The 23,110-nt window shown below is 28.2% G+C and overlaps 3 protein-coding genes across 4 annotated transcripts in view; 1 reads left to right on the forward strand and 2 right to left on the reverse strand.

Annotated features, from left to right (window-relative positions):
- The window catches only part of LOC123301544, a 136,397-nt gene that overhangs the window by 108,369 nt on the left and 4,918 nt on the right, over nt 1-23,110 (forward strand). The gene's annotated exons all lie outside the window — the stretch shown is intronic.
- LOC123301546 (chymotrypsinogen B-like) lies at nt 60-2,156 on the reverse strand. The gene is made up of 4 exons (XM_044884323.1): nt 2,069-2,156; nt 1,898-1,999; nt 1,477-1,684; nt 60-555 (listed from the first exon to the last, which is right to left on the reverse strand). The coding sequence occupies exons 1-4, from the start codon at nt 2,121-2,123 to the stop codon at nt 111-113; spliced, it is 810 nt and encodes a 269-aa protein (XP_044740258.1). The 5' UTR covers nt 2,124-2,156; the 3' UTR covers nt 60-110.
- Nucleotides 3,853-5,941, reverse strand: LOC123301545 (chymotrypsinogen A-like). The gene is made up of 4 exons (XM_044884322.1): nt 5,850-5,941; nt 5,672-5,773; nt 5,159-5,369; nt 3,853-4,339 (listed from the first exon to the last, which is right to left on the reverse strand). Exons 1-4 carry the CDS (start codon nt 5,902-5,904, stop codon nt 3,895-3,897), a joined length of 813 nt encoding a protein of 270 aa, XP_044740257.1. The 5' UTR covers nt 5,905-5,941; the 3' UTR covers nt 3,853-3,894.

Below are 23,110 nucleotides of genomic sequence, written 5' to 3' on the forward strand. Positions count from 1 at the left end.
TCTTTTTGCCATTTTAGATTTATAAAGATTAAATTTGAGATTTCAAAAACAAAACAAAATTATGTTTTTAAAATTTTTTATTAATTTAAATATTACAATATCATTAAATTCTAATTTTGGGCTAATGTACTATCAATAAAACCACGGTAAGCAGCTACATTTGTGTAAACAATTGGTTCATTCGCAGTACATTCGACGGTACCAAAAGATGTAACACCCGCAACTGTGGGTTTACCTTTATGAGTTAAGATGAATGGACCACCAGAATCACCAGCACACGCGCTACCACCACCCTTTCCTCCAAGACAAATATGTTCTGCTGGGCGATGTCCACGAAAGATGTCACAATCCTTTGATGGAGATACGGGAATAGATACTTCAAGTAAACGATTACTTGATTTAGAATGATCTGCATTGATTGCTCCCCATCCCATAATGGTTCCTACTCCCGATGGTTTGAAGTCTGGTGGTGGTAAAGCTATTGGTTGGACTGCTGGTCCCAACTTTAATGGAGTTTCCAATTTCAATAATGCGATATCGTGTTCTTCTTCACCTCTGTTAAAAAATTGTCATTGATTTTTAAAATTTTTAATTGAATAGGGGGGAATCTAGTCCAAAAAATGGATTACAACTTTCATCACCTGAGATGAAGAATTCTCACTTTACGAATAGAAAAGTGAAGTTGGTTTTTAAAAATCTTTACTAGTAAGGCATGAACGTTTAAAATTCTTAATTAAACAAAGAGGAAGATACGTGGGTATCACCATAGAGATTGCATATGAAACTTTGTTTTGCTTAAAGGAGATGGGCAACCTTTGAATTCAGTCTTTGATTGCTTATAACTTCTTCGTTTTTTAATCAATTTTAATTTCACTTTCAAATTTTGTCATGGTACCAATTCGAGTTTTACATTCTTATGGGTAATATATCCAATTCAATATCAGGATTATCCTCTATTGTACACAGGCTTGGTACCTAATCTTCAGAAAAAATCGAAAGTACTTGGTGAATTCGTATGGGCTTGTCACTTTGGATTTGAAATTAATTTTAAAAGGGTTGAAGGGCGATCTTGAACAAATCAAAAAGTATTTCTATCGAATTGCTTAAAAATTTTTCAAACGGTCCCATAAAAAAATTCATGCAAAAGATTTAAGTCAGCATGTTAAGAAGAATCTTTTACTAAATTTTAAGACAATTTCAATGAAAAAAGCCTATTGCATTAGTATTGTGAAAACTTAACATTTCATGTTAACTTTTAAAATTTCTACTGTGTTTCTGTTTTGTATACCTTATCGTTGGTTTAAGTTGTAATCAGATCTTGAGTTTGTGAATAAAAAAGACTGTTGACAATTATTTTTTAGGAAAAGAATGTTGTTAGTATTTAGTAAATATTTTTGTTGAGGTTGTAAAAAAATATTTTTTGATCAAGATACAAATTAATAGTCTAGAAATAAAGTATGAAATTTATATACTCACGTTTTGTTGTATTGAGGATGAGCAATGATTTTGCTGACCTTTGGGTATTGACCGGTTTGGTCAAATGCGTTATTAACACCAGCGTTAATGTGCATTTCCCCATCGGATTTTACGGTATTAATACAATGGGCAGCTGTTAAAATCCACTCTGTATTGATGATTGATCCACCGCAAAATTTAGAACGTACTAGCTCGTTTGGATCAGATGCTGATTTTTGGGGAAAAAAATTTTAATACTTTAATTAGGCTATTTAAATTTTGAATTTCATTTCAAAGCTAATATTTTTCAATCTTAATTGATAACTTGACGCCTTGACGTCATTCTAATGTGGAGAGTTAAAAGAACTAGTTTAAATTTAAGTTATAAATTTGGAAAATAATAACTTACATTATGTAAATTAATAACATATCAAATACTTACGCATTTTGTATTGAAGGGAGACCACGAATGGGTATTGCAAAAACTTGGCTGCTTTTCCATTCAAAATTCTGTCATCACCATCGGCCTCAGGTGCTGGAGCCCCTGAATAAGTTAATCGAAAAATTGTTGTATTCTTACAAAAGACAATTATCTAAAGAAAAAAAATCTTACCGTAAGCGGCTGCAACGATAACGAAAACAAACAATAGATGTGCGAATTTGTGCATGTTGAATTGAGAGACTCACACAACTGTATGGAATTAAATTTGAATGATAATTTTTATACCAAAATACTGTTTATTGATAATTTTTGACATTATTTTGGGATGATCTTAATACACAGAGTTCAAGGATTCAAAAATGAATATATCATAAAATTATAGGATATAATGATAGTATTTTCTCCAATGACAAGTGTTTCTAAAAATAGTTTTTCGCGAGTTTTACTTTCCGAAATGTAGGTATGAAAAATAAAATTTAAAAAAAAAGTCTTACAGATTAAGCTCTGATAAAAATAAAAGGCTCATGTGCTTATTTTTAGCTCCCGAACAAAAAATAATGGTGTTATGTTAGTTTGATCGCTATGTGTGTCTATCTGTGGCATCGAAGCTTCTAAACGAATTGCACTGATTTTTTTTGTTTTTTTTTTGTTTGAAAAGTAATTTAATGGAGAGAGTAGTTTGCTTTGCTTCAATTGCGAGCTTAGGTTTCCGAATCAAAAGGATTCGATGATCTTCAAAATCGGTTCAGTTTGGAGATGGCTATAAGAAAAACAGTAATTTAATAGAGAGTATTCTTAGCTATATTTCAAGTACGACTTTAGTTACATACGCCTTTTATGATTATATCAATCCTTCCATGCAAACAAATAGATTTTAGCCTAACTAAGTTTTTATAATCAGGAGACGTGAAAACGTAAAGTTCCGGGGGAAACTCATCATCAAATTTTTAGTAGAAATCATTACGGCTATGTATACTGCTACCTATTCAAGATGTTTCATTTTACCGACAAAACGGGATATATAAACAAACATAAGGTATTATTAAGGTATATTTTAGTTACAAAACACAGGCGTACCTAGACTTGAGGGTACGCCTCAAGTATATCAATATTTGTACCGGGGGCCCATTTGAATTAAATTTCTTTCAAAAATTTTCGAAAATCAAGTGCGAACTTTTGTTAAAATTTGGTAAATGTTACCGTTTTTATGCTGCACATACAAGCAATATAAAATTATACTTAAAAATCACTCATCGGCGAAGAACATGGGGAAGGGGTCTTAATAATTAAATTTAATTTAACCAACAAACACAATATGCATATACTAAATACCCATGTACTTAATTTTAACGATATTTTTGGATTTAAAGAATATTTTAAACAGCATATCCAATTTTAGAAAAATGGAGCACTTTGCAATTCGACCATTAGCGTGTTTTTGCACCCAGGTGTAACAAATTTGTGGGGAGTATAATTAGACAAATCGGATTATTATAAGCTGCACTTCATCTGGTAGAGCGTTTTATTATAGGCACCTTATATTTAAATTTTATTCAGGTGTTTATCTATGAAAATATTGTAAGTATCTAACATTATTTGAAAGTTAAGAAAATGATGAAATTTTAAATATTTCAAAATTTTCATCACTTTGCTGTTAAATTTTTCTTTTAAAAATATATCTATTTGTTATGCTGGAAAGTTATTCGTGGGGTCCTCAAGGGTCGCACCAGAACCTACCCACAAATTGTTTGGTTAACGATGAATCGGATCTTAAACTTTTGAGCATAGTTCCATTTAGATTTCTTTTCACAACACTCTCTGAATGCGGTAATTACTTACAGTACATATATCATCAACAAATGTTAAAGTGTTATTCTGAAAAATATAGTTCTTCTTTCTGCCATTTTAGATTTATGAAGATTAAATTTAACATTATAAGCAAAACAAAGTTATGATTTTATGATTTTTTATTAATTAAAATATTACAATAATATAATTTAGTTTTTGGCCATTGTTTCATCAATCCAATCACGGTAAGCAGCTACACTTGTGTAGACAACTGGTTTGTCATTTGTACATTTTACTGTACCGAATGATGTTGCTCCTACAAGCAATGGTTTACCATTATGGGTTAAGATGAATGGACCACCTGAATCACCACCGCATGCACTACCGCCACCTTTACCACCAAGACAGATGTGTTCAGCTGGACGGTGGGCACGGAAAATGTCACAGTCACTTGATGGAGCTACTGGAATTGGGGTATAGAGTAATTCGTTGCTAGATTGTGAGTGATCTTCATTGATTGCTCCCCATCCAAGGATTGTACCTACACCTGATGCTTTGAAACCTTTTGGTGCCATAGCGATTGGTTGAACAGCTGGGCCCATTACCAATTCTTCTGCTAATTGCAACAAAGCAATATCGTGTTCTTCTTGGCCTCTGTAAATATAATGTGATAAATTAGAATTGTCCAAAATAAGCTAACGTTTTTTATATGTTTGAAATTTGAATTGTATACTTGAAAAGCTTGAATGAGCTTAATTTGAGGCAGATAGATTTCGTTTTCTACTATTGAGCTTGTTTTGAATCAACTTATTGTCTGTCACACAGAGGGAGAACCAGACAGTTTATACAGGGTGGTCCAAGATAAAACAGCACGCCTTCATCAATTGGTAGATAACGATAAAATAACCACAGTTTTCAGTACACTTATAGCCCTTATAGCCGACAAAGCCACACTTTCTAGATACATGTTACAATTTTACACAATTTTGTAAGTAAATAGTGTTTGGTGTCATTATGCCTGCTTCCAAAAATTTTTAATTTAGCACCCAATGCTCCAAGCATACGCCTTATATCATTCATAACTCATACTGTCAAATTTCCAATATTTCTTAGTAGGGGTTTTGGCAATATTCACAAAAATGTACCTTTTCTTCTCAAATTTCAAGATATTGTACTTAGAAGCTTTCCCGGCTATAAGTATGTTAAAAAATAGTGATTAATTTAACATTATCTACCAGTTGACGAAGTCCTGTTGTTATTAGATCAATCATCCTCTCGAAATACACTAATTGGATAATTTTATGGTCGTCTATTTCGAAACTTTCCTCTTTTATCAATATTTTTAATCATAACAAAAGTAGAAATAAAAAAGTAATACAATTATAGCACTTTGACATGAAACGACGATCCCATAATTGTAATATTGGGCACTTTTACAACTAAAATTTGTGAATATTATTAAAAATTACTTACGTTTTGTTGTATTGAGTGGGCCAAATGATTTTTTGTACTCTTGGGTATTGTCCACCTAGGTCAAAAGCGTTCTTGACACCAGCCTTAACGTGCATAACACCCCCGTCTTTATTTCCATTGACAATGCAATGGGCAGCAGTTAAAATCCAGCGTTTGTTGAGGATTGATCCACCACAGAATTTGGAACGTAATATGGTGCCAGGTTCAGATGCTGTGTAAAAAACGCATATTTAATTTTATGTATTATTGCCAACCCAAAAAAACCAACGGTTTTTCTTATTTTATTCCGCAAGAAACAAGGAATTAATTGTTTTTTTAAGGGACAATTTTAATTTTTATATATTTGAAGAGTTGCGTTAATTTGATTTCTTTCGTCAAAGTTGATTTCTTAAAATAATATTTACAAAATAACTTTGTTTTACAAGACCTCTTTGCAGATTAATCCAAAGTGATACTGCGGTGTGCAAAATATTAAAATGTTCCTTGAACCTATAGAGTTCAACAAATACTTACGCATTTTGTATTGGAGAGACACAATGAATGGGTATTGATTTGTCGCGGCCTTTCTTCCATTCAAAATTCTGTCATCACCATCAGCTTCAGCTGCTGGAGCGCCTGAACAAATTTAAAAAAGAATTATGTTTAAAACAAAAGTCATTTGCCTAATTAAATTTTACAGAAAAAAACTTACTGTAAGCAGCTCCTATGATAGCGAAAACTAACCATAAACTTGCGAATTTGTTCATGTTGTATGCGGTGAATCAAACAACTGTATCGAATTCAATTTCCTTAACAGTATTTATACCAAATTTCTGTTTATTGAGATAATTTTTTTTTAATTTGTAAATAGTAGAAATTAGATCTTTGACATTATTTTGAATATCGTATTTTTTTGGATGATCCAGTATATAAAATTCAAGGTTGTAAAAAAAATTGATTATCTAAAATTTTTTATGCATCTCAGAACTGAAAATAAGCGATTTTATTAAATTATTCAAAGGCAAAACTGTAACTAAAAAAAGGAAAGGTTTTGGCATCTAGTTTAAGACCCTTCTAATTCTTCCATTTTATAACGATTTTTGGCCAATATCTTGGAGACCATCAACTTTATGCTTATTAAACAGCACTACCAGTTAGCCCTTTCCTAACTGACATGATCATACTATGACATATTGATACTTTTAACTGTTATTTAGCCATCAAATGAGTGCACTAATTTTTTTGAATTAAAAAATTTATTTTTACCCAATTTTATTGTATTCCTTGTGGCTTTTGGGAAACTTCAAGTAAACGCTGGACACAAGCCCGGGGTTCCCGAATGTCGGTGACCCCCAACAACCAAATGAAAAAAAATGTTAAAAAAATCAATCATCAAATGGCTGATGGCATAAGCGAGCATGCGATCTTCTATCGTAGATCCTCAAAACTATACAACTCAGAGTGCTTATAATAAATACAAAGTAAAATTTACTGTAAAAATAATGAAAGAAATTTTTGCATATAATGACACTTACGTTTAAATTAGTTTAATATAATTTAAATAATTTTTCATATTACTCGTGATAGTTAAACTTTTTTCTTTAAAATTAGAAGGGGTTCCTTACATGGGGGCCCCCTATGACCTTCGGTCCATGCAGTAGAAATAATATCTAAAGTTGAAATGAAAGTTTACAAATAGTTTTCGGTTTTTCTTTTATTAATTCTTTCAATAATTTAAGTAAAATTCTGTCAATAATTTAAGTTACAAATTGTATCAGATAACAATATATGAAAAAAATATTTACACATCCATCGAACGTGCAAAGAAAAATTCTGGAGAAAGCCTTTAAAATTTTATCACATATTTATTTTTTAGAATAAACTAGAGTAATGCGTGAAAGCATATTTTTCTCTCTATTCTATGTTCTTCTTTTTGTCTTTCGTCTAGACCAAAATTTTTTTTGATTTTAGCTCAAAAAAAGTTTGCCTTTAAAGACTTTTAAGATTCAGTGGCTATTTGTTAAAAAAAATGACATTTGTCTCCAATCTGCTGATCTAAAATTAACAATAATTACCATAAATGTTAGGTTATGGATAACAGTAATTATTTGATACGGAACCCTGATTGAGAAATACTGGTTGAGCCCGATTACCTCTTGCAAATTTTCTTATCAAATAAAAGAAAGTATTATTTTACTTTAAAAAAATTATCAAACTCCATTGACACATCCTTGAACTATAACTTTCAACGAGGATTATTTATTGAATTATTGTCAAAATTTTCCAAAATTTCTTAATATAAATATTATGAAATAAAATTATATCATATTTTTATCATTGAAGAATTTTTATAGTTTTTAATATTTTGTGTTTCAAAATATTAGTTGTTGGATAATCATTTTGTAACATAAAGTAACAAATAGAAATTGAAATTCATTTAAAAAATTTATCGTAATTTTTGTACGAAATTTTCAATTTAATTGGAAAGGCCTTCATTTAGTTTTTTTTTCTTGAAATGTCCCTGTTTTTTTTTTTTTTTTTTATCCAAGTGTTCAGAAGTTTTCTACGATCATACTCATTGTTCTTCCTCGTAAGTTGGGCCAAAAACTTGTTAAATGAAAAAAAAAACTATATTTGATAATTATAATTTTTATTCAAAGAATAATGTTTTTGCCAAACTTTGGGATAACAAAAATATATATGAGAATGATTTTGTACATACGTTCTATATCATACACGGAAAACCACTTAGATAACCCAAAAAAGTTTTTTCGTCAAAAACGTGTGAAAGATAAACAAACATTTGAGAGAATTATGTGTTTTTGGGGCGAAGAACTAACAACCTGTTATTCAATCATTCCTAATCCTAATAAAAATATCGATTTGAAACTTTGCCAAATTTGGTAATAAATTGATAAGAGGTTAAGAAAACTTTTAGCAAAAAAGTTCGGAAAGATAAAAAAAAAGAATGTAATAACAAGTATTGAAAAAATTTAAATAATCCTTTTGACTAGAAAAGGGAAATTTTTACTGAGAACTTCTTTATGTGGAAAATATAATGATTTAATTTCAATATAAAGCGTCCCAAATTAATTAATACGAGTTAATATTTTTGGTTTTTAATAGGTGTAAAATGATTAAAAATAGTTATTTAATTGATTTGATATGATCATAAAACTTTTATAAAAACGTATATAATTTCACTTGTTTTTGGCTATATAATATATAATAATATGCGTAAAAATATACTTAACATTAATAAAAATATTAAGGGGTGAGTGCAAGACCAGGGATTAAAATTTAAATATATTTTTATAGCACTGTTATTTCAATTTTTTTTTTCAAATTTTAAACAACTGCTGTTAAAACCTTGAAAAGTTTTGTGATCCATCATAAAATACCTACTTGTGTTCCATGATACATATAATAATGTTTCGTGGATCATATTCTAAATTACTTAGAATAATAATAATTACTGTTCACTTTACAATTCACTCTAAGGAACAGCAATATATAATATATGAGGTTGAAACATTGAAAACTCTACAAGTTTCTCTTACGAAATAGTAGAAACTGGTATTTCATTAACTCGGAGTGTATGAGATTTCATTTGCTTCACTTGTACTCTACTTAAATGTGGTAATACATTACCAAGGAGAAAATAATTATTTATTTTTTTAAATTTATAATTATACTGTAGTTTTAACTTTTAAGTCATATATACAGTTAATTAAGAGGCTAAATAATTGTTTGATTTTAGTTGGTCCTTACTATTCTGTGTCAGTGGTACAGCACGTTGTTTGATCCAAAGTGCATGATAATATATTTTTGCAAACTTTATCTCCACAAAATTTACGTTTAAAACTTAAATATAGTATTCCTAAATATCAATCAATTAGTAATGATTTAGATAGACTGTTATTTAAGAGATGAAAAACAATAGTCAATTTGTAAATGCATAAATAATAAAACAAAATTTTATACATTGAAAAAAAACATTGTTTTACTTGAAAACAAACGAACATTGATAGCTATTCTCTCAAATGCTTGCCATCTGGTAAATAAACTTTGTATTCATATAGGTGCCGTCTCATATTTGTCTCGAAATTGTAGAATGACTCTAAGTATGTACATTGTATCCGGGGAACTGCACATTACCCTATATATCTACAATATGCGTAAAAATACATTTATCTTTAATAGACATACATAAAGGAATTGTAATATTTTTAGAAATGATTTATTAAGCTAAAAAAATTAAATAAAAACTTAATTTTTTTAAATTAATTTAATTACTATTATATAATTATAATTAAAAATTTTAGTGAAATGTGTAGATAATAATATACTTATGATATTATTATATCATAACGTACATATGATTTTAAAATAAGATTTCTCTAAAATATTTCGGGTAAAATCGACAAGAAGTGAATGATTTATTTCAAAATAAACTATTTTCCCATTAAAAAAAAATAAAATTCATTTTAGAATATTAAGTAGGTACTGACGCGAATGAATTGTTTGTAAGCAAATTGTATGGAGTTTTTAAGTAAATTCAGATAATTTGGTAAATATAGTTTAATTTCGTATAAGTTTTAATTAACTCTTATAAGATTTTTTGCTCAAACCTCTTTCGTAGGTGATTCTTAAAGTGATTCACTGTAAGTGATAAGTGAATAACGCCCGGTCGCCCTTGTTCTTTTAGTACTTCAATTATATAATATTGTTTTGTGAAAATGCTTTCCGAGTGTGTCTACCACTAACGCAATCTAAAACATAATATGTTGATTTCCAATATAATTTACTTTATTTGAAAGGGATTTTGGTGGAGGGATTTTCAAGTGGAAAATAGTGGTGGTGGATGTTTAAGGGAGGAAAATTTTTAGGGTAATAGGAGGATGTTCCTTGGATGTGATTATTATAATGGCTTTCAATACTATGTTGATATAAAGCCATCTCGTAGACTTTTTGACTACTGGTAATAATTCTCGGTTCGAAATCGAGCAAATCCAGAACTAGTTAACGCATCCGCTCTCAAATGCGAGAGGAACTTCTTCCTTCTATGTTAAATAAGGCAAGAAATATCAGATATTCAAGCGTCTTAAAATAATTTCTCGAAAATGTTGCCAGCTCTCGTACCATCTACGTAAACTATTTTATGAACTTATACATTTGTTCTTTATCACGTTCAGCTATTAAAATATATAATTATTTTTGAACAATTGACCTATTATCCTTGGTCTACGTCATTGTATGCCTATCAACATCAAACTATTACATTGTAAGGTTCACAGCCTTGAAATTGAAAATCATAATATTTAAAAAATATATATTATTTAATAAATTCATTTATAATTGGGTTACGAATTCATTTCAAAATTTATAATTTCAATATTGAAAATTATATATTAATAAAATCTGTAATTAGAAATGTAATTATTCACATTAATTTCATATTAATAGCGTACGTTTTTCCGCTTGTGCGAATTTTATATAATTTTTATTTTTGTCGATTAAATGATGTATTTCTTTAATAATAGTGTATCAACTGAATATTTTTAAGTACACTGGAGGAGTTTTTATGTAATTTGTCAGAGAATATTAGTAGCTATTCAAAATTCTCTCTTAAAGTTAGCCAAACCGTTGGACACTATATTTTAACTGCTTTTAACTGCCTTCAAGATTTTTTTTAGATTCAAAGTTTGATCGGATAAACAGATTTGATTTTTAAATGATTGAAATCACTTCTATTTATATACATTCCATTCATCCATTGAAAAAAAAGAGATGAACTTTTGATTTCCCCTTGATCTATTGAGAGTTAAATTTCGATTTTCCCCCAATTTCCTAGATCAGTTTTTTGTATTTTATAAATACGTATTTCGACTACCATGTAGTCATCATCAGTAAGAATTAGCTAGTCGTGATTGTTACTCTTTGCTAATTTGGTGGCGGACTGCACAATTAGCAAAGAGTAACATTCATAATAAGAGTAATCACTGATGATGGTACATGGTAGTCGAAATACGTATGTATAAAATACAAAAAACTGATCTAGGAAATTGGGGCAAAAATCGAAATTTACTTCGAAATATCCTAGAGTTCTCATTTATTATCTTCGATAATATTTATACTATTGAGAGTTGCCGTAAAATGATTTTCCTATTTTTGAAACTTTAATAATATTTTTATTTTTGCTCTTTCCAATTCCCTGTGTGATATCATAACTATGCGAATTCGAGACATACACTTTTAACTATACACCTGCCATTTTTCGCCAACGCAGCTTTTTACATTATTTTTCACGTACCCTCAAGAAAAAATCTATAAAACAACGAAACAAAACATATCGCTGTAACTTCCTAATGCAATGTTTTAGAAACTTTTTAAATTGTCGAGAGATGCGTCGCTCTCGAAAGAATAATACCAGAAAATCCGAACTGAATATATAATATTTTCGAAAATTATAGAACTTATTCCAGCAACGCTGCACTAGGTACTACAGCTTCCATAAAATAAATAAATAAATTCAATATTTAATACTAAGCATTATTTTTCTTTATATTTAACATTATTTCTCACGTAATAATAATAGTCCCAGAGCCAGTAAAAAAGAAGGTAAATATAATGCATATTGCTAATCAGCCGCATAGACAGGACTATTTACAGACAACCCAGATTGAGATAAATTTGACGTGCGTTATAGAAAAGCATCCCTTGGAAAGGGCTTAAAAGAAGCTTTTTTCTGTCTTATTCCGTAAATGAAGAAAACTTGAGGGTTTGTAAGTATCAAAAGGTTTATAAATGATACATATAAGAACGAGCTACTACGAAACAGTTTTTTTGGAGCAATTTTCGAGAAAAATTAAAATAAGCTGTTGAAGACATTTGACAATTTTCACCTACTTCAAAATGTTTCATGGGAATTTTATAAACAGGTATATATATGTACATATATCAAAATGCAAACATTTAAAAGAATAACTGAATTTTCTACATTGAAAAAAATTTGAAAAGTAATCCTCCATCAGAACTGGTCTACGACAATCGTAACTTTGAGACATATTAGCATAAATTTACCTGTTGTCACCTACCTGGCTCTTGCCCCATAATTATAAGAAAGTAAAATAGACTAAAAAATATTAAATGATTAAACAAATTCTGTGATCGCAATAAATTTATATTATATTTTTTTAAACATGTATCCGTTATATTTCAGTATCACATTAAAACCTGTGCATATAATCAAACATTTACATGTTGGCTATAAAGATTTACACACACAGTAAAGATAATATACCTAAATAGTGACTCTGAACGATGGTTTTGCTTATGGCTATAGGTCGACACACTCTATGTAGTATTTATATGTATTTTTGTATATCGATAACGTATTTATTTGCTGTTTGGTCATCATGGAATGCGGAACAGGTGATATCCATATTTGAGAGTATACAAGTGTACACTCATAAAAATACAATAATATACAACGAATCTATTTGATATTCAAGGAGTTTTAGTGACATTCATTTATTTTGACTTTAAAAGTTCATACTTGAATTTAAAATTTTGCTTTAGGAGCTAAACGAGTCTGATGTGAATAACACTTATCATCTTTGTAGATACTTCTTATTAGCAGATTTGGGAAAATTTCTTAAAAAACGGATTCTTAGATTCTGATAGTCTGGCAACCAGATTTTTATATAAAAAGGGTATTATTTTATCTTTTTGGAAACATTTATTTAATTTGTGTTTAAACCGATCATAATAAAACGATCTATATTTTTAACACGGCTTCTAGTGACAGTCACTTTAAATGATAACAGATGACTTGTGCTCTTCTTTAATATTTCTCCATAAATACAACAAATTCAGAACATCGTTTCCAAACTGTGGGAACAAAAAAATTTTATGTTACGTCATATTAAATATCCTGATCAAAAAAATTGTGGGTAATGTATTCCTTTCTTAAACTAATATTACTATTAATTCATAAAGTAAAGAGTTAAAGTAGCTATAATATTTAATTCTTTAAACAATAAAACAAGTATTTGACTTCTTCAATTAATACTTTAAATTTTCAGCACTACCAGTGCACAGATATGCAAACAACATTGTCCAAGAAAAAAACCAATTAAAGTTTAAATTACCAACGCATTGAAATGCAAAATATCGACAGAGAAAAATTAAAAAAATAAAACCACAAAACTAATATTTATAATTAATTACTAATAAAGTTATTTGTACGAAACGAACATAGTTCCTATCGGGTGTCCCACAACACCTCTCTTTATTTATTTCGATTTTAATTATTCTTTGATGGCAAATTTAAACTTCATAATAATTAAATATTATTATAAAAATTTGAGCTTATCTCCTTGAATATTTTAGACATTCTGTATATATATAACTTGTATTTATAACTTATTAAATTAAAGTCCATTGTAGGGAAGTGATTAATAAAAACTAAAATTGATTTTAATCGATATCCTATTTTAATCGAGTTAAGTTAAGTTTAATGCAATTTATTATATATTTGCCGCCTGTATTGACAGGAAATGATGTTTTTCGACTACTGAATAAAATTGTAATAACATTACTTTTTTGTTTAGGGTTTTAAATTATGGAATATTTTATCATTTTATTAACTGTGAACAATGTATTTATTCAAATTTCTAAGCTTCTGAAAATCTTATCATACAAAAAATTATTTGCCAAAAATTAAAGAAAAAAATCAGATCCGTCAATTCACATAAAACACATATTTATAGATATAATATTAAAGCAAAATTTTAGAAATTCATGCTGAAATATTTAAAAGAGAAAAAAATTAATTAGAAATGATTCTATCCCTTGAAATTAAATGGGAGGATACTAGCGATGATACTAATCCCTGAATTGTCAATATTCTTTATCTTTGAACCATTTTCTTATTCTTGATGCTCCTTCAAGCACGTTTTCACTTTTCAACTTCTATTTCCCGTATGGGCTAACACAAACTAATGAGGTATCGTTAATTTCATGTGATATAATCAGCAGACAGACAGTGATGCGTCAATATCTTCCTTTTTATCTCTCTGAATTCGGCGAATGTGTTATGTAAGAAAACCTGATATTGTAGAAGCTTTTCAATATTTTAGTTTCAGTGGGTAAAACTCTATAAAATGCAGTTAAACTTCCCCGTGCAATGTTTTAGTTGCAGGCCTGTGTAATCAATTCTTAAATGGCTGAAATCGCATCTGATATTGAAGTTTTGAAGAGAATCTGATTATGTACGCCAACCAACTGACAAGCATATCTAACTAGAAATTTAAATATAATTTGTGAATAGATACATATATGAGTCATGAGAATATGTTTATTAACAATAATTTTACTACTTCTTTTCCATGGTGCTTATTTATCAATGTTTAAAAGGTGTGGTTTTTTAGTTAAGCTAAGTTAGTGAAATAAAAACAATTATCAATCTTAATATTTTTATTAAGGCCACGGTCACATACACAAAATTAAAAATATATTTATCTCTTTTTATAAAACTATATATATTATTAGGTATTTTATACGTAGAATTGTTTTATTGCTTTATGAATGAACTAAATTTATTTGTTTGTTCACACATATTTAATCTCTATAGAAATAATAAATATACCTTCAAAGAATTTATGTAATTGTTTTAAGAATTTATTGCATATGTATATATGGTTTTTATTTAATTTTATTTGACACAATAAATCAAATCTTAGTTTTATTTTTTATGTATTTGCTCCGTGCATGAGTTTTATTTCAGGGAGTTACCATAGTAACGACTAGTTTATAATTGTTATATAAATGTATGGATGAACATTTATGTCTATGGATTGTAGATATATTTTACATTGAAAATTTAATGCTACTTTTTAACAAATTTAAAGAAGTAATTTACATATTCAATTTAATGTGACGCCACATAGCCTAAAACCAGCGTACGATAAAGGCGCGTCTAACAATAAATACCTCATTTGTCAAATTAAGCTATGTAGTTTAGACGCTCGGAGGGAACAGACGAAAATAGATACATTTTAAACTATTTTGTGGTTAGAACTTCGTGATTAAGTTTAACAATAAATATATTTCTGACAAGTGCTAATCACGCCCTTTATTTGATACCAAACACGCTATAATTAAATCGAAATTTCTTTTATCATCTTAACTAGAGGGCGTTATATTCAATTTAATATGACGCCACATAGCCTGTAACCAGCGTACGATCAAGGCGCTTCTAACAATACCTCATTTGTCAAATTAGGCTAAGTAGTTTAGAAGCTCAGAGCTTGCGGTTATAATTCCGTAATTAAGTATAACAATATATATTTTTTTAAAGTGATAATTACGTCCTTTAATCTGAAACCAAACACGCTACAATTAAATCGAAACTGTTTTTTCGATCATAACTTTATGTCCTCTAGAGAGCGCCATATTCATTCCAGTCCCATTTAATGTGACGCCACATAGCTCCTAACGATACCTCATTTGTCAAATTATGATTAGTAGTTTACTAGAAGCTTGGTCCTAACAGATGAACATACATACATATGGGTCAAACACATAGCCTCCGCCATTGTATAGTCGGGGTAAAAATAAAAATACGATTTGAAAATTTTTTGAATTTGAAAATTTAACATCAAATATTCTTCTGTTTCTAAAATTAATTTTTTTAATTCTTTTTTTTGAGTCCGGATATCACTAAATTTCTCCGGAATTAAAGCCAAACATATGACTCTAGCAAAACATGTATTAACAATTATTATTGATGTATATTTATTCTATTCAATAAATCGAAATTTTGAATTTTATTAATTTTTAAGAAATTAAAATTATACGAATAAATCAAAATTAATTGATATTTTATTCAAATTCTAATTATTTATACAAATAAAAAGCCAAAAATTATTTATTTGAAACTGTGTCCTATGACCTCTGATTTCAGATGTCTGTATTAGTAAATACATGCTTTTATTTTAACTAAGTATTTAGTCAAGATTATAATAAATGTGTTCTCTTATCGGTTAAAAGAAATTTGTTTTTTGAAAGTAACTTAATCAAAATTCGTATCTAATAGGTTAATGTTTTTGGCATCAGACTCATAATTTACAATTTTAAAAAAGGAATATTTTTAAAAATTACATGAATAGAAACATAATAATGATTTTAGGGCGAATCCTGAATTTTTGGGAAGGTAAACCTAATCCATTATCTAATATAAGAACCTTCCTTTTCTCAAAGTTGTTTGACTATGACCACACAAATTTTGTTGCAAATAAGTCAAAATACAAATAAATAAAAAATTGTATCTTCATTAATGTTATAGGTACTTAATAGATGGAAGTTAATATCGAACATATATTGATTCTTTGATCAATAATGATTTACAATTTTAATTATTTACGGAAAGTAATGAAAGTAAAGATTACCATTAAATATGTGGTGTTAAATTACGTTTGTGTAAATTATTAATATTCATAAATAATTTATTTTTGTTTACATATCTTTAATAATATTATAATAAATAAATTTTATTACTTAGGTACAGAATATATTCAGAAAGTGGATAAATACCATAAATTATTGTAATAAATATATGTAAATTATCTAGATATTTGTTTATGTGTATTCGCTCCGTGCGTGAGTTTCGTTTCCATGGTAACGATACACTACTTTAATTATAGAATTGTATGGATGCATATATAATTGTATGGATTGCATTTAAGACTTACATTTAAAATTTAATATTCTTATCTCACAAATTTAAATAAATAATTATGATAATTTACATTTGAAAAATAATATTTGTTTAATTTAATTTCTTATTTTCACAATTTTTTAATGCATTAAGTTTAATTAATTTGTGTTTTTCAATAATTTTAATTTGACATTTCTATTACATTAGCATGTAAAGAATTGCAAATTAGTCATAACAGCCCCCTTTAATTCCAAAATTTTTCACTTAAAGCGCTGGCATCGATTTTATTGTCCCTATCATGACTACGCACACAACGAATACTTGACGATTCAAAAGTGCGTTTTTAACCAGCTTCAAAATTGGAAAGCTTCAATTAAATTATTTTAATTCTGTGACTGCAAGATTAAGACCCCAAATAAAAAATAGTTCTTTTTTCAACTCTCCACACAGCTGAATTTTTCACAAATTCAGCTGTGTCGAACTACTTGTTCTTCAGAAACAACAATTCTGTAAGAACTGTACACAGACCTTTACGGGAAGATTATAGACAATCTAATCGTACAAGTCAGCGAACAATTTGTATCATTTTGTAAAATTTTCAGGAATACGCCATTGAATATCTTTTTGTGTGATTTTCTTAAGAATCGTATCTGTATGAATTCAAATTAACAATTGTAGAAAGTCCAGACGTGGCCATTTGGCTGACATTATTTTCTATTTTAAATGGGGTATACTTAGTATGACTTAGAAAATTTGAAAAGTCTACTACCCATTTCCTAACCCGAAAAATGAATCGGGATTACCATTGGTTCTAGACGCTTACCCACATTATTGGCTAGATAGAATCCATCCAAAAAAACATGTCTCGCCTACTCAGATAATTTGCATTCGCGTTTATTTCGAAATATAACGATTAAAATTTTTATTAAAATTTCTTCCATCTTAGCGTCATTTATACCAATGGAAAAACCGAGTACTTGATAAATTGTCTGACTTTAATATACAATAATTTGATGAATAAACTTTTTTTGGTAGAATTCAAAAATTGATGTTAGTGGTGTCCATTTCAGAGTTCTGACCGATTTTTCTAGCTAGGAACCTGACTAGTGGACTAAATTACATAACTAACCAAATAGTTTATTGTTCATAACTTTCAATTCCTCCGACTATTTGCGCAATAAATTCGACATGGTCCACCATTAATATACATATACTACCATTATATTTAATGATATGAAAATTTCTCCGTGTAATAAATAAATTACATATTATTGTATAATTAGTAATTAAATAATACAATTTATTATTAAATTTTTTTTTTGTGAGTAATTTAATTTTTTTTTTTAGATTTTAAGATAGTACTTCAAAATAATTGTAATTATATTGACATTGTAATTTTATTTGGATTGTAACACGTGAGAATAAATATTATTTCTAATAAATTTATATTTATATTATTATGAAGAAAATTATTCTAATTTTCATCTCAAGTATATCAAGTTGAAAAAATAGACCATGTGAAAAACTCACATAACCTAATTAAAACTAATTGTCGAATCAACTTTCCAGCAATAATTGAAACTAATATAAACTACATAATGTTTACAGGTTTTTGAATTTGTGGATCTTTTAATATGATTGCTTATAAATTTATAGAAAATCTGATCGTTAACATAAATAGTTGATGGTGGAAGCGTCGGGAATTTTTACAACAGGGATCTTATTTTTGCGCATACTTTTTAATTAACACATGACTTATTAGAAAAGGGTTATCAACTGTAAGCACAATTCTTTTTTACCCACAAGTCAAATTTACAAATGCGATTTAATTCTTGCTAAGCGATTTTTGGAAACTTATCATTTTTTGGGACAAATTTTTGGAAATATTTTAATTGAAATTGAAATATTTGAGTTGACTTTGTTCTTTTGAATTATTGTTTTAAATTACCTCATTATTTTACCATTTCACTTTTCGAAATGAGTTGAACCAGGTTTATTTGATCATTCATTTCCATAGTAATTATTTATATGGCATGCCTTTTCCAAACTGAATCGATTTTGAAGATTATCACCAATTTTTTACTTTTTTCGGGTACTGAAACCTAAGATCGCACTTGAAAGCTAAGAAACTCTCCGTGAAATTACCTTTCAAATGAAACCAAAAATATTAAAATCGGTAGACACATAGCGTTCTAATTTATAACATGCCTTTCTTTAGTTCGGGGGTTAAAAATTTGATCGTTAACATAAATAGTTAAAGGTGGAAGCGTCGGAAATTTTTACAACAGGGATCTTATTTTTACGCATACTTTTTAATTAACACTTGGTTTTGTTAGAAAAGGGCTATCAACTGCAAGCACAATTATTTTCTACATCAAGAAATTGCTATGGTACTGGAAATATACAAAAAACTCTGCTCAATCTCTTCTACACAATCCTTTGTTGTAAAGATGATTAAAAGAATAACATAGTTTTAATAAATTATACGATGATGTCAAAGCTACCACTTTCTCCGCCACAGGAGCAAAGGTTAAATATGATATTTTATATAGATCTGCCTTTCTTATGTATTTCAATTTAAATATTACCAATTCTAAATCCGAGAAGTATTTCCTTACAATTTTTAGTACCAAATCGTGGAAAGAGAATTTTTTGTTTCGTAGGAATAATGTAATTGATCGATATTTATTTTTTGAGTGACAAAAAAGTCTCAAACTTAAATTTTTTTATTAACTGATGTCCCTGAGCAAACGATTCTCTTGAATAATTAAATTTAAATGCACCGCAGTATAATCTATATTTTGGAAATATATCCAAAGAAAAATAGGGGAATTTACTAAAATAAGTACATAAGATTACTAATTATGAAAATGTTTTTACGTCTAATATTGACGAACAATTAATAAAGAACAAATTATTATATTTAATTCATTTTCATAATATTTTGAAATAAAGATAATTTTCTAGTCTTCAGGGACATAAAATTTTATAACACTATTTAATAAAATAATTTATTTATTATACAAAGATTAAACTTGTATTTAGAATTAATTTAGTTTATAAGTCAATTATTAAAATGAACTAGGTCTGGGTTAAAAATAACTATATTTAATTTATTTGTTTGTAATTAGTTCAATTAATACTGGTTTGGTTAATATTTTTATTAAATACCAGTCATCACCAGCGCACTTTGCGCTGAAAAACTTAATACTCAAACTTAATGCAAACAATAAATGTATGAGATTCTTTGATATACAATACTGTAAAATACTGCTGTGTATCTCGAAAAATGAAATTATGCTATTTTAGACTCTATATCTCTGTTTGATAGAGTGATATAGTGTTTAAAACAAAATAAAAAATTTTAGAGATAAATTCATTTATCAAGACAGAATAAATAAACTTTGCCGGATGTTTTTTGCAAAACAAAATTCTTGCCCTCTTCAATCCCCACTTTAGCCTCATAATCAATTAAATCAATTTTTAGTCCCAACATGCTTGTTTGTTGGGACAAAATAAGTAACAAACTGTTACTTATTGTGTGAACATAAGAAAAATGGAGATCAAATTTTTGCAAAACAAGAAAAGTAACAGGTTTTTAGTTTATTTTGAAAACCATATAGAAACTTAACGAAATTCAATTCGATTTTCTAGCAGCTGTAACCTCGTATCTAGTATGAATCCAAATTGAAATTTAGAATTCATTTCAATAGTCTTGGAGCAATAAATTCATTTCCCCAAACCAAACAGTAACCGTACGAGAAATCATTAATGTCTTGTTTTGATCCCTTTGTTAGGGTGATTCTTCTGCACAGAAGATAGTCCGTTGCCCAATAGGATAAAAAATCTTGAATTAAATATGTCAAGCAACGGACATTCCGTTTAATTCAATGTCGGGTTAATCGATACTAAAGGAAATGCATTTATTACTCCACTATTTTCCAAATAGATTAAGAAAATTGTCAAATTGAAGCCTGCGTGGGATCGAAAACATTCTTAACCGCTGAAAAAAAACGCTTCATTTACAATAATTTCTGTAGAAAAATAAGCTATTAGGCTAAGAATTATTAGAGCAGATTTCAATTCCTAGAAGCGTATTTTTCTATGACATGTATGCTTATAGAGATCATTTCAGTAATTTTTGCCAATATGCAAATTTTGTAGGCAAAGCCATTAGATATTTCTCCTACTTGAACAAATTCTTATTTATGTTATAAAAACTCTCTCCCACAAGTAACTTGACTTTTAAAATAATTCCCAAAGATCTCGTAGTATTATAAATATATATGTAAATATATGATACCTGCATATAAAAAGGGTCATGAACTTAATGATGTCAGAGATTTACAATCCATTCGTGCTTGTTTGTAACATCTCTCACACCTTATAAAACCGCAATGTTTTTATTATTGTGTACATAATAGAGTCAGCGATAGCAACATTCATACTTTTTTTTTTGTTTCTTACCTCGTTTGCCATTTTAATAAATTTTTTTTTCTTATGTAATACTTTCAAAATTAGTCATATTGTTCAAAAATACATTTTTATTACTGAAGTGATGTGAAGAAATCCGGGATTTGAAGGACATCTTCTTCGTTTGTTGTGTTTATTTCATGTCATCGTATTTATTAATAAAATTATGTCATCGTCAAAGAGAATAAATATATTTTTTATAACATAACGGTATTGAATCAATTGTATTAATGACAAAATATTTCCACCTTCTGTTACTTCTTAATGAGCTTTATTAAGATGTGCCTGAAACATTTTTATTCAAGAAAATTGTAGATCATGCTTCGTTTTTGTAAAATTATCGGGAATTAATTAAATGAGGAGGACTAATTTTTGTTTTCACTTAAGATGAAGAATTCGAGTTTGAAAATTCTAATTAAACAAAGAGGAAGATATAGAATAGTGGCCTATAGGATATAGAATAGTCATTAAACGATATCGCCACAGAGATTACATATAAAAATATGAATAGTAAAAACGCAAAATAGCAAATATTCAACAAAGTTTTTGACTATGAATATTTGAGGAAGATGTGTATCTTTTATAGTGCAAACATTTAAAAACATAAATTATTTGCCTTTACGAGTAGGTTAGAGTATGCGAATATGCGGAATGTCTCCTTAAATTTTTGCATTTGGGAGCTGGCAGATCGGATACTCAGAAACTATTTAACATTAAAAATTGTTTTTATACACCATAATTTACCAGTGATTTATCTTATATATTCTTATTGTATATAAATATCAGCAATCTCGGAAACAGCTCCAACGATTTTCCTGAAAATAAGTATGCAGACGGTTTTTGCGGCGAAAAATTGATTTAGGTAGTTTTCTTTTTAGAAAATGTCGTTTTATCAAGGTTCTAGGAGAAACAGGAACATTGACTGCAAAATTTGACTCTTCCTGACATCTATTGGCGACGAAATAAAGTACATTACCGGGACATTCAAATTGGTATTTGTGTGGAGACATTTTAAATGATTAAATGTGTGTCTTTAACTCAAAAATCAAAGTCGTTTTATCAAGGTTCTAGGAGAAACAGGAACATTGACTGCAAAATTTGACTCTTCCTGACATCTATTGGCGGCGAAATAAAGTACATTACCGGGACATTCAAATTGGTATTTGTGTGGAGACATTTTAAATGATTAAATGTGTGTCTTTAACTCAAAAATATCGAGTAAAGCTCGCTCATCCAGGTACTTAATTATTAAATTAAAAATTTGTCATTGAAATAGAGATAGTTGATATTTATAGATCAATTTTATCCCTTACTATAAACGTCTTGCCTTGAAAGCCAATTATAGACTATTCTTTAAATTCGAATATTCACTAATCATATCCATCATATTTATAATTATATTAATGTATATTAAAAGTTCATTAAAACTAATGTAATAAAGTTATTTCACATTATTTAACATTATTATTTAGGTTAAGAGGTAAGAAGTTATTGTTTAAAAAAATATTTTTCTCTTAACGTACAAAATACAAATTTCTATACTCTATCTACTAAGATAGTAACAATGTAATAATTTTATTATTGCATAGAAGAAATCATGTAATAATTAATTAATGTTAAGATTAAATTTTAAATTAAAAAAAATAAATAGAAAAAAATGTAATTTTTTTTGTAGACATATTCGAAATAAACTCACATGAATAACATTGTTTATAATAGCCATGCTATTTTTAAAGAAATGAAAAAACTGTTAATTCAAATGAATTGTAGTAGCTAAA

The sequence above is a fragment of the Chrysoperla carnea genome, chromosome 5, assembly GCF_905475395.1.
Source record: "Chrysoperla carnea chromosome 5, inChrCarn1.1, whole genome shotgun sequence".
Classification (NCBI taxonomy): domain Eukaryota; kingdom Metazoa; phylum Arthropoda; class Insecta; order Neuroptera; family Chrysopidae; genus Chrysoperla; species Chrysoperla carnea.

What these genes read in the sequence shown, in the direction of transcription:
- LOC123301546 (XM_044884323.1), bottom strand. Translation starts at nt 2,123, where the DNA reads ATGCACAAATTCGCACATCTATTGTTTGTTTTCGTTATCGTTGCAGCC. An exon ending in TATCGTTGCAGCCGCTTACG is followed by an intron (nt 2,000 to 2,068) that starts GTAAGATTTTTT and finishes TAACTTATTCAG; the next exon opens with GGGCTCCAGCACCTGAGGCC. An exon ending in CATCCTCAATACAACAAAAC is followed by an intron (nt 556 to 1,476) that starts GTGAGTATATAA and finishes ATTTTTTAACAG; the next exon opens with AGGTGAAGAAGAACACGATA.
- LOC123301545 (XM_044884322.1), bottom strand. Translation starts at nt 5,904, where the DNA reads ATGAACAAATTCGCAAGTTTATGGTTAGTTTTCGCTATCATAGGAGCT. An exon ending in TATCATAGGAGCTGCTTACA is followed by an intron (nt 5,774 to 5,849) that starts GTAAGTTTTTTT and finishes AAATTTGTTCAG; the next exon opens with GCGCTCCAGCAGCTGAAGCT. An exon ending in CCCACTCAATACAACAAAAC is followed by an intron (nt 4,340 to 5,158) that starts GTAAGTAATTTT and finishes TTATATTTACAG; the next exon opens with AGGCCAAGAAGAACACGATA.